General features: G+C 38.7%; 1 protein-coding gene across 4 annotated transcripts in view; it reads right to left on the bottom strand.

Moving 5' to 3' along the window:
• Nucleotides 1–5,642: 5,642 nt before the first annotated feature.
• The window catches only part of LRRC3B (leucine rich repeat containing 3B), a 93,660-nt gene continuing 86,555 nt past the window's right edge, over nt 5,643–12,747 (bottom strand). For all 4 annotated transcript variants that reach the window (XM_053599719.1, XM_053599720.1, XM_053599722.1 and 1 more), the window contains exon 2: nt 5,643–6,905. In XM_053599719.1, the coding sequence (XP_053455694.1) occupies nt 5,967–6,746 (780 nt within the window). In that variant the 5' untranslated portion in view covers nt 6,747–6,905 and the 3' untranslated portion in view covers nt 5,643–5,966. The remainder of the gene's footprint in view (nt 6,906–12,747) is intronic.

Genomic DNA, 12,747 nt, shown 5'->3' with positions numbered 1-12,747 from the left:
GACTGGGAAGATAGCTGGACTCCACTATTGCATACTGGCTGTGTGATCCTGGGCTTTCTGACTCTTAGTTTCCTCATCTGTAAAATGGAATAATAATATCTACTTGATAGTAAATATTGTGAAAATTACGATAGGTAGGAATAGAAACTTGTACCATGCCAAGTAAGTGCTGATAGCTTTTAGGGAGAGGTAAAACTATTTAGTAAAAGCTTCTTAGTGTGACTTCTGCCCAGGGATTCCTTACTTTGTGTTTTAATGTGAATATGAAAGGTCTTGTCAATGGTAAAATATTGAAACTGTCAGTTTGGATAGATCCTCGTTGCCCCTCCCCCAAAGCCTTGCTTCAGGTCTACTTTACCGAGATTTCCTCCTTGTTTTCTCATCTTACATTTGCCTTTTGTCACTACAGCTGGCTCCTACAAGAGGCCCGGTGTTGGCAAGTTGTCTGTACGGATAAAAGGCTTTGAGAAAAGACCAGCATCTTTCAGATACTTCCCTTCAGAAGAAATGTAGACAGTTCCAAGGAAGAGGGATTTGTATGAATTAACCCCATCCCACTCCCTATGGGCCATTTTATTTAAAAATCTATTCAACCGTCAATGCCATTAGCTCAGCAGATTGCTTGTTAATCCTTAGGCCAATAGCCAGGTTTCATATTGCCTTCCATTTTATAAACTCTGCTTTGAAAGAAAAAATAAAATAAAAATAGAAGAAGCAGCATGGGGGTTTTGGTCCCAACCCCAGAGAGACCCACTATGTATTCATTTTAGGCCTACCTTCTAAAGTCAAATTCACAGAACTTCCATCATTTGGATCCCTGGACATCCACAGGGCAAGAAAGTAAATGCAATGATTCTGTTGTGAAAGTGGTGAGCAAATTCAGAACATTGATCAGCCAAATGAGGAACACAGCTCATGAAGCTGATCAATTCAGTTGCCATTAGTGACAAGTATAAATATTTTCTTTAAACTTGGAGACAATCTTAAAAATATATCTAATAATTTCCCAAGAAATCTGACACTTAGGCTATCTCTACCCAAATTATGAGCAGGTATGCTTTCTTTTCAGTGTTCCTACAATCTCTTTTCCCTGTGTTTTCAGAACCTAATTCCCTATGTCACCCCAACATACATGTGGACAAACACACATATACTCATGGGGATACTTCTTAAGTGGTTCACAAGAACTCTGGCTCTTTTAATGTTGAAGTTATGGCTATAAAAATTGGTGAATTTCCTTTTGTCACCCACTGAATGAATTCATGGCACTCTATGTCCACCTTGTTGCCTCAACAACATAATTTCCCTGAGTTGGAAAGAAAAAGTCTTAGGCCTGGAGTAGTGTATGTGCCGGATGGGTCTCTGTGATTCACTAAGTCATTAGGTGCTTTTTTGGGGACTATCCATGTAATGAGTGTGGGCAAATATAAAATAAAGAATGCAGGTCTTCCTTTTTCTCAAATTCTGATTCACCTATTCAGATTTGCAAAAAACTGGACAGGGCATGTCCAAATGTGTAGTAATTGAGTCTATCTCTGATTTGCTTTGTCTGGGTCAGACCCAGCCAATTTGATGAATCAGTGATACTATTTTGAGAAGCCATGCTGAAAAAAAGCTCTGGAAATAGAGAAGAGCAGAATTTAAAGCTATCACCCTCCTCCTGCCGACACTGCTGTACTCATGGTTTATGTTGTTACTCAAGCAAACAAATGCTAATCAAGTCTCCCTTTCTCCATGATCACTTTCTCTATCTCTCTCCTTGGAAGCCAGGACATGCTCTGCATTCAGCGTGTTATCTGGGGCTATTTGTAAAGGCAAACAGATTCCTTCATCATGTCCTGAAGGAACAAGAAAGCTTTTCAAATCATACGTACTCTTTATTATGATTCTGTGTTAATGTAGGAGCCTTACATGCCTTCTGAATCTAAAAGGAAATTTGCTGATAATCAGTGACATTTTCATGGTGTTATTCTATTTCTTTGATAACTAGGAAACAATTTATCAGGAAAGGCAAGTGGTGTCCTGTTAGGGACATTGGAGAGGAGATATGGATGCTAATACCCAAGCCAAAGGTTTCAATTGCAACACCTGTAAAACAGGTACCCTGTTTCCCCGAAAATAAGACATTCTCCGAAAATAAAACCTACTTACAGGAAAGATAAGACGTCCCCTGAAAATAAGACCTAGCGCATCTTTGGGAGCACACCTTAAAATAAGACACTGTCTTATTTTCGGGGAAACAGGGTAGGTGAGATCATCCTTAGGACTTTTCCAGTGCTCACAATGAGCCCACCTATCTTTAGTAAAGAACATTTAATTAAGCAGAATTTTCCATTTCCAACTCTTCCAGATAGATGAAATAACTTACTATATGAATTGATAGTCTTGAGCCAATAAGGAAAACCTACCCACATCCCAGACTGCCTTATGCTATTAAAGTTGACAAAAATTGCTGTGAGGAATCAGAAAAGGATGTAAAAAAGAACAACGCATACCTGGCAGAAGTTGTATATCAGTATGTTATATTTTGCCAAAGTGTTCTTGAAACTTAAATCTTCCATTACATAACTTTTCATCACTTTGTTAAAAATGTTCCAGTTGGGTTGGCTGTTTTATTATTTTCCTTGCATCAAAGATAAGCATGTTGTCAAAAATTAGACTAACATTCCCAGGTATTTTTTAATTTAAAAGTTGGTGGTAAGCAAAGAAGGTTGGAATAAGGAAGTTATTAAGATATTTAGAAAGTAAGATGGCATGTGCCTCAAAGAGATGATAGCTAATTTCAAAACCCTTACAGTCTGAAATTGGCTAGCTCTCCATGAATACAAACACATGCAAGGGTTTGGAAAATTAAGGAACAATAGGGGAACAAACTGGAGTGTGCATGTTGGATCCTTTTCTGTACAGAAATGAACCTCAGTAAGTTTTTCTACTGAATGGCAGAATATATGGTTGGTCTGCTGGGATAGAATATTTCTACAAGCCAACAGGAAGAGTACTTTCCTCCAGTTCCGGTCAAGAATGGGCCCAATAACCTGTTATTTGTTTTAGATCAAACACAGAGAAAATTAATTTTCTCCTCTAATGGCTTAGACACAATTCACAGCAAACTAACTTAAAGTTTCCTTTTTTATAAAAGACTTCAGGCACTGTTGACTGGTAATTTATGCACAGAATTCAGGCACGGGGATCATTAATCTATGACACATCTCTCAACTCTCTGTATATGGAGAATTTCAAACTAAATATGTGAAAATTTAACTTTCCTACATCCGAACAGGATATGATTATACTTTCAAAACTCTTAAGAGATTGATTCCTTGAGTACTTTTACTTGACTGATGCTATTGGCCATTAGGAAAATAAGCTCTTATTTGTATGGATACAAAGATTATTTGGAAAGAAGCAGCCAAGAATGGGTTATCTAATTTGTGAAAGCTTTTACAAAACGAAAGTGACTCATACACTCAATAAACGCAATCAATTTAACTTTTTAAAAGGTTGTCTGAGCAAAGACTCAATTTTTCCTATTCTTTGGGGGAAAAAGTATGTGTACTCAGTTTAGTTAGGCATCACTCTATGGTAGTACTTACAGAGATATATTATTATAACATTCTCCTCCAGGGGGCGTTAAATCTTCAGCAAAGCTTCAATTGCACTGGAAAGACATTCAAATTCAGTTAGCAAAAGCAGACACTCTGGTTTCCTTTTTTTACTGGGAAGCAGGAGTTCTAGGGCCAACATCCCGAATTTTACACATGCAAGTCATCTTCTAGATTGGGTCTTACACTTTTTAGTAAGTCTACAGTGGGTGAGCAAAGCCCATGGCCCTGGGGGGATGTGCTGGGAGCCTGGCGTAGCCTCCTTACTCTGTGTGCCTTGTGATGGGTCTTGGATGGACTGATTATTCTTTCCTGCAAACCTTTAAAGAGACTCAGGTTTGAGGGCTTTCCCAGGGCAGACATGGATGCCTGGTGATCCAAAGGTAACCTAAAATAGGTTAGAGAAAGTCATGTGCTTCAAAATGGCAGAGAATCCCTCCTCCCTACATCAGTCATACAAAGGGTTATTTTTTCAATGAAATCATCACTTAGGTTGGTACCAGCAACTTTAGATAGTAAAGTCTATGACTTTAAGTGCAGTGGGTAAGAGGTCCATAGGTTCTGGAGTTCACTGACCAAATTTCATCATTTGGAATATTTCTTATAAACTTGAGGGTCCTGAGCTAATATCTTCACTCTATGTCTCTGATTCCTCATTCACAAAAGATTATCTCCTAGGGTGGTTGTAAGGACTGAGGCAATTCCCAGTAAGTATTTACTACTTGGTACATAGTAAATGTTCCATAAGTGCTGCCTGTTCCTATTATAGGCAGTCCCTGGGTTAAAATTGAGATAGGTTTTGTAAGTTGTTCTTGAGTTGAATTTGTATGTAAGCTGGAAAGGGCATATTTACCTGTTGCATATAATAGCTCCTATTCACAAGTGTGAGTCATATGTCAGTCCGATGTTTGTAAGTTGGGGACTTACTGCAACACCCTCCATTCATAAGTGTGAGCTGTACATAAGTTGGATATTTGTAACTTGCGGACTGCCTGTATTCTTTGGTCTGGAACTGACATCCTCACCATATGCCTCCAGCCTTGTCTCACTTCTTCCCTGCACGGACTCCTTCATCCCAATCACCTTCCTATACTTGTATTTATTTCTTTGCTGCTTCTGCTTCTTCCTTCCCTGCCTGCCTCATCGCCTCACGAGATCCTACTGAAGTTTCAAGGATTATTCATCATAGACCTTAAAACAAACAAAAGCCCACAATTCTGCATTCCAAGAGCCAAATGTGCTTTCTTCTACTTCTGACAAGTGACAGGGACTTGATATCTTGATTATGTGGCAAATGTACGGGTTTATATATTTTTCAAAACTCATAGAACTGTACACTTAACATGTGTGCATTTTCTAACCTATAAATTATACCTATATAAACCAACCCAGTAGGAAAGCAATGAGAAGACCTATTTTTAGAGATAGAAAGACCTGGTTCAAACTGAAGTTCTAATACTTTCTACCAGGCAGATCACTGAACCCCTTTCATTTCCAGTTTCCACCCATGCAAATAGAGTAGTTATCATTTTCTTTTCTTGTAATAAGGGTGAAAAGACTCGGTAATAGTACAGAATGCCTCACACACCATTTGCACTCAGTTGGTGCCATGTGATTATCAGGACCTTCCTTCCTGGCATAGCTGTTTCTGTATTTGTCACACACCCCTGTCAACCAGACGGCAATCTCAAAGACAATATCTGCTGTTTTTTTCTTTTCCATTTTCTCTAGCATAGCAAATAAGCACTTGCTTTCTGTAGCTAATCATACCTCTTTTTGAAGAGTAAATGCCAAAAAGCATCCTGACTTAAGCCTCTGCAGGATGCCACACTTGTGTATAATCACCTAGTAAGGCTCAGTATTTTAAAGTCTGACAGATACTTTATTTGGCCAATAATTCAGCTATGGCTCCCCAGTGTACAGTAGAGCTTAATAACACATTTTTCATTATGATAGTTCTTTAGTTTCAGAAGGATTGTCTGTTTTTCTTTAGAGCAAGTGGAATGACTGTACTGTTTTCTTGTCTAATAAGTCACTCTGTTTTCCATGGTTCAAAGTTAAACTTTTATTTGGTTTTAAATTAAAAAAATAAATTTCATTATTAAATAGTGAGATGGATCTAACTAATGTTCAGATAGTAGCTTACTCAGGAATATACCACCAGGGGTACAATTTAAGGGGGTGGATCACCTAAACTAAAATTATCTGTTATGTTGTAGTGTTTGTTAAAAGTTCAACAGTGGCATAATTCAAAAGAAACTGAAATACAAAGTTTTAAATGTTTACAATAGATGGGAGAAGAAAACCACTTATTCTACTTCAATCACAAACTACTTTCCTTCTCATTGCCAATCAGCTTGGACACTATACCACAGTGCTAATGTCATCAGGTTCATCTGCTTTCTTTTGCCTGCTTGGCAGGGATTTCAAGTATTCCAGGTGTCTCCGGGCATCCTCTTGATTTTGCCTCACATAATATACCACATATGAGATCACCATGGTGAACCAGCCGAACATGGTGACCAGCATGGCATAATCAGTAGTCTTTTTAGGGAGGTTACAAAGGTCAGCATCGTTGGCAGCATTGAGGAATGGTCTCCCGGCGTGTTCATCCAACACAGAGGTTTTACAGATCACATTGTGGGCTGTCTCGTGATTGGACGCCATGCTCCGTAGAACTTGCTGTAGAGTGCAGTCACAGTGCCAGGGGTTGTTGGCAATTCTGGCCCTGGCCTTCAAGTTATTGAAGGCATTTTTGTGCACACTTTGAATCCGATTGTCGGACAAGTCCAAAGTCTGCAAGGTTTCAGCTACTCCTTTAAATGCATGCTCATCAATAAACTCAATGCCATTTTTGGACAGGTTGAGAACTTTCAGTTGATGAAGGTCCTTAAAAATCTCATTGGGGATAGATGTGATCTGATTGGAGTCCAGATACAGTAACACCGTTTCAGGAGGAAGATCTCTAGGTATTTCCTTGAGATTTGCATTGCTACAAGTGACATTTAAACCCCCAGAGGAAGAACAAAGACAGCCCTTGGGACACATACTGGCAGAATGAAAGCACAGTATCATAAGAACAAAACTTTGTAGGAGGAGACACATGGAGAGGGAACGGGTCAACCACAGGTCTACCAGATTCATGCTGGAATGTCAGCATAATCACGAGCCCATTCCTCATTGACTCCAACACATGGGGCAACAGTTCCAGTCCCGTCTGCAACGTTGATTTCCTTCTTTGGTGGTTAAAAGGCTGCAACTAACACACGTGTCTCTTCATTATTCCTGTCCTTGGTTGGGCACCTAAAGGAAAGGGAAACAGATGTAATTAGCTCTTTTGCAGAGGGAGATACCTTGCAATTAAAAGTGCTCTCAGGTGTCTGGCATTCTAAGTGGGCAGGAGGGTTAGTTATGTAGGTAATTTCCATCAACACCACTGGGAGTTATCTGCGAAGCAGTGGAGTCTCCAGCTCAAATCCCAGGCGCTATGGGAGAGAACTGTCAATAAATGAAAACATTTCAGAATTCTATTGCTTTGCTTTCAGCTATACAGAACTAGAGCAAACACTCCCTGTTTTTCTCATCTCCACTGCTTCTCTCCATATCCTGGACCCCTTCTAAATTCTACATCAATAAAACTTAATTACATCTTTATTCTTTTTACAATAACAGATGCATTGATGCAATTTAGCCCCGCACTTGGGCAGCAACGAGAAATAATGCCAATATTTCATGGCTAATAACAGTAGACAGGAATATCTCTCATGGCTTTTGAATGGATGTCCAGTTTGAGATATTAACTCTAAAGAAACACTATATTTGAATTAAGAAAAAAATAAACACATTCTAACCTTCATGACAAAATATTGCTGGAGGCTGACCACCAAGAACCTCCAGAATAGCTGCCTCCTTTGTGACCTTCTGAAATTACATTATACCTGGGAGGATTCTTTTAACTGAATTTCCAAGGATTCTTTTGTTTTCTAAACTAATCCCTTCCTAATATATCTTCAAATATGACACACACTTATAAGACTTCTTTATATAAGATGAGAGATGAGATATGAGAAAGACTAGTCTCTAAGCCGTCCTCAAAGACTAATTTTCTCTTTTCTCCCTATCTACACATACACACACAAACACACACAGAGTGCCTTGTATACACATGTTAAGAAAGGAAAAAAAACTATATTGAAATTATAGTTATCAATACTGATAACAGAAGATGAATACAAGTCATGTTGAACATATTTTGTCACTGCAGATGTCAAATGTGACTTGAGTATTAAAAATTTAATTCTTAATATGTGTATACATTTTTCAGGCAACTTCTGTATATATAGCATTAATATTGGCAGGGACTATAGAAAGTACAAAATTGAGGTGATATAAGCAAGGTTATAAAGCTCACTCAAAAGCAGAGAGCAGAGATGAGATATAAGTTAACCTTCAAAGCTACCCTCCAATATAGAGAAGATGGCATATCTGTGGGACCAGTTCACAGTGGGGAGGAGTGGATCTCAGAGAGATTATGCAACATGCCCAAGGTTAAACAGCTTTCAGGTGTAGAGATAGGACCCTACCCAAAGTCCTTTTTCTGAGTCATTACTCTGTTAGCTCTTTACATTGTCCTCACCTTTCTCATCTGACCCCATCTGCTGCCTGGGATAATCAGGCCCAGCAAGCAATGCCTGTATTTCTGATGTGGTTATGTTGAAGCCCAATCCCCTGTGCTGTGAATATTACTCTAAGATGAGGATCCCATGGAGTTCAAGAGGGGGCCTTCTGCATTGTAGGGGGAATCCATGCCTGACTGAGATTTCCTCCCAGGATCTGAGAAACAAGGAGACAATTCACATTCCTCTTACAGCAATGAGCAACAAACAACTTTCTGCATGAGCAACAAATGGCTTTCTGCAAACTTATCTTTTATGAACATCCCAGATGGATAAATGCAGAGGGAAATGACTCCAAATGTTACCAAACTCACAGAAGAGAAGATTAATGTGAGCTGAAAACATAACGGGTTGTTAATCATGGAATAAATGAGATTAGCAACAGCAGAGTGGAGTGGATGTGCTTTTAGAATCCCGAGTCTCTTAAATGCCAGAGAATGTTAAAGTAGGACCTAGGCTTACTAAGCCATCCATCAACAGTTCTTTCCATTTGCAGTGGAAGTGTCCTCTCTTTCGTGTTTTCCTTCAAAACTGCATTGCATGGCATTTGGGGACTCTAGAAATTATCTAGATCAGAGAGAGAAAAAATAAACAGGTATGGAAGTGAAGACACTCAGAGAAGAAAGAGAAGCAGAAGGATAAGGCAAAGAATGCTAAGAGGAGGGCATGAAAAGATGCAGGAGACAGAAGAAATGAATGCGACTGGAGAAAATATGGGGCGGGGGGCATCAACCAAGTGACTTCCATTCACTGAGTATATATAACCAGCCTAACACCTGCCGAAAGGTGAGAAGCCTTTTCTGGAGGTCACATGTACATTTCTCAGAGATGGATTCAAAGACTTTTGCCGTAGCAGTGTTCTCTAACGCAGACTATAAGCTCCCTGAGGGCAGAGACATTTTTCTGCCTCGTGCAGAAACAACAGAAAACAATTACAAGTTGGAAAGTACACTGGGTTCGTATCCCAGACTTAATCCTTATTAGCAGTGTGCTCTTGAGGAAGTTATGCAATTTCCCTAAACTTCATTTTCCATATCTTTATATAGAGATTGTAAAAGTATCTAATTACAAGGTTGAAATGAGAATTATATGAGATAATCCATGTAAAGCACTTTGCATAGTGCCAAATAGGTAGTAAAATCTCAATGCTTGTCAGTGTAGTTACTATTATTATTCCTGAATACGTGCTCAACACATAGCATAATGTTTTGCATATAGTAACGGCTAAATTATCCATTGTATGAATGGAGCAATAAAATATTAAAGAATCTAGCTGTGCCTTTTCTTCTCTATGGTAATTATTTTTATCAATATTTTTGACATAAACATTGGCTCATCAAATGTCCATGGCTTTTACATGTCAACATAGTGAACTTTCTTTGGAAATGTTACACAATCATCTCTTAGGAGATAGGGGGAAGAATGGAACTCTTTTTCAGCAGACTTAGTCATGGTTTTTCCATCAGGATCAGTCCAATGGCCATGGTTACAAATTTGAAATGTTTAAGACATATATTGAGTTTTCTACCTCAAATTACAATCCCTCCTGAGAAAGAGGTCCATCATGCCCCAAATGGTTCAACTATGCACTGGACGGGATGTTTGTTAAGAGCGTCAATGCAAAGCATTCTTTGCATTCAAAGAAGTTGGATTCAAACTAAGTATTCACTTTCTCTCTGTGATGTTTGAGAATAAACCTTCTGGGACTGGCTAGATTGCTACCCACTGTGACTCAGCTACTAGAGCTTGTTGTCCCTTAGCCAGTGTGCAAAATGTAAAGACCTGAGTCTTTGGGTGTTGCTATGGTCTGAATATTCATGCCTTATACAAATTAATATGTTAAAATCTAATCCCCGGTGTGAAGTTATTTGGAGGTGAGGCCTCTCAGAGGTGATTAGGTCAACAAAGCAGACCTTTCAGAATGGAATTAATAGTCACATAAATGAGTCCCCAGAGAACTCTCTTGCCTCTTCTGCTATGTGAGGACACAGGCAGAAGATGGCCAGCTATAAATCAGACATTGGCCCTCACCAGACAGCACATTTTCTGGCAACTTAATCTTGAAGTTTCCAGGCTCCAGAACTGTGAGAAATAAATTTCTGTTGCTTTAGTAGCACATCCATCTTAGTAGACTAAGACCAATGTCCAGGAGGCAGACAGCATGATCAGAAATATCAAATCAAGGTCATCTTCACCAGGGAGGCTGGAAGAGCAGCTCTTTACTTCATGATACTGAACCACTGATAAGTATGACATTGCCTTGAATTACTGGATAGGTCAATAGTGGCTATTGAAAAAGGAAGATATGGGGAGATGTGCCTCAGAGAAGAGTAAGGTGGACATTCTTCTGACATTGGTAATCATCCAGCAGAGTAGAGCCTGAAAACCTAAAACTCCTTCCTGTTCTATTTTGAATCAAATCTACACACAGACCCAAAGAAGGTGCCAGGCAAAAATAGTGCCTCCTTCCCAACTTTAGAATGAGTATGTCTAACATAAACAAAGGCTTGGGGTCACACTGACGAGGGCACAAATAGCAGTAGCAGTCACTGCCTATCCTTCTGATAAGGACCAAGATCCCCTTGAAGAGACAGACCAAGATAAACAGTGTATTTTCTGCCTCCTAACTCCCCCTTCACAATTCTCAACTCATTAGACTACTTTGTTCTCATCCACTCATTCCCATGTCTGTGTCAGTCAGGAAGGCACAATATTTCTGGATGTGCTATTTAGCTACTGGCTATGCCACAGAAGAAGACCAAAACTCATGTCTTACTCACATCTTTTCTTTTTTCACCACACAGTTTTCTGAGCTGTAGTAGTTAATGCTGGGATCGGGTGGCAACCATCAAACACGGTTTACAGAAGAAAAAGAAAGTGCACTTAGAAGGGTGTTCATTCATTGGAAGACAGTTTGTCAGCTGATTAATACCTCTGTCTTGCTTCTTATTTCTTTGTTCTCATCATTAAAAAATACTCAGGGATACACCAGGATTCTAACTGCAAAGCTTTTATTAACCCTCTGTACCAGATACACCAATTTCTTCCAATTTTATAGCTTATGTAACTTTGCTACCAAATACAAAAATTTGATTAAAGAGCAAAAAAAATAGCAAAACACAAAATTCAAACCAATGTGGAAAATATCCCTCATATGTTTTATTATTTAAAATTTAAAAATTCTGCATGCCAAAAAGGTAAGGCCATACACAAAGTCAAAGAACAGACGAAAAACAAAGGGCTTAGCAAAGTATCTCAAGAATGGAAGCAAAAGTAGCCAAGGTACTCAGCCCTACTATGAAACCAATTTATAGCTTTCATATGAAAGTTATAACCCAATTATAGCCCAAGAATATGGGGAAAGGAGAAAAGGAGGGGAGGGGAGGAGGGAGGATGGGACAGGGAGGGCAATTGTTGGGACCACACCTGTGGTGCATCTTACAAGGGTACATGTGAAACTTACTAAATGTAGAATGTAAATGTCTTAACACAATAACTAAGAAAATGCCATGAAAGCTATGTTAACAAGTTTGATGGAAATATTTCAAATTGTATATAAAACCAGCACGTTGTATCCCATGATTGCATTAATGTACACGGCTATGATTTAATTAAAAAAAAAAAAAGAACCCATGTTAAACACACACACACACACACACAAAAGAAAAACAAAGGGCTGATATTTTTGTAAAAAAGTCCTCATAAAGGAATAAAAGACTAATCCAGAAGGATCATTTTAGGATCATTTGAGCCTAAGAGTTCAAATCCAGCCTGAGCAACATGATGAGGTCTCTTAAAAAGGGAGAGGGGGGAGGGCAGAAAAACAACATACACAAATGATAAATAATATACTTATTACAAAGTATATAAGGTATGCTTTATATGGAAAATAAACCACATGAAAATATTCTTGACCTCACTGACAGTAAAATAAATTCAAGCTTAAGTACCTATCATCTTGGTTAAAATTAGGAAGACTATCCAGTGTCAATGAATTGGTGAAGTATAAAGCACTCTCAAATACTTGATGAGAGAATAGAATGGTGTTCTGTTTCAAATGGTGTATTTGAACATTTTAAGAATATCTATCAAAATTTTTAAATATAAGAATGTTTGCCCAAAGATGAGTCCCAAAACCATCTTGAAAAAATAATAAGCATGATCAAAATTTTTAAATTTTTTTGAAAAGATAAATATGCGAATACATGTGTGTACGTGTGTCTATATAATATTCTTATATATACATAGATCATTTCCAAAAGGATATGGCTATGTACAAAACTACTAAGAATAGTTAACTTTAGGCTGGGCGAGGTGGATCACTCCTGTAATCCTAGCACTCTGGGAGGCCGAGGCAGGTGGATTGTCTAAGCTCACAAGCTAGAGACCAGCCTGAGCAAGAGTGAGACTCTATATCTAAAAATAGCCGGGCGCTGAGGTGGGCACCTGTAGTCCCAGCTACCGGGGAG

This window comes from Nycticebus coucang, chromosome 8 (genome assembly GCF_027406575.1).
Source record: "Nycticebus coucang isolate mNycCou1 chromosome 8, mNycCou1.pri, whole genome shotgun sequence".
Taxonomy (NCBI): Eukaryota; Metazoa; Chordata; class Mammalia; order Primates; family Lorisidae; genus Nycticebus; species Nycticebus coucang.
This window is presented reverse-complemented; position numbering and strand designations above follow the sequence as displayed.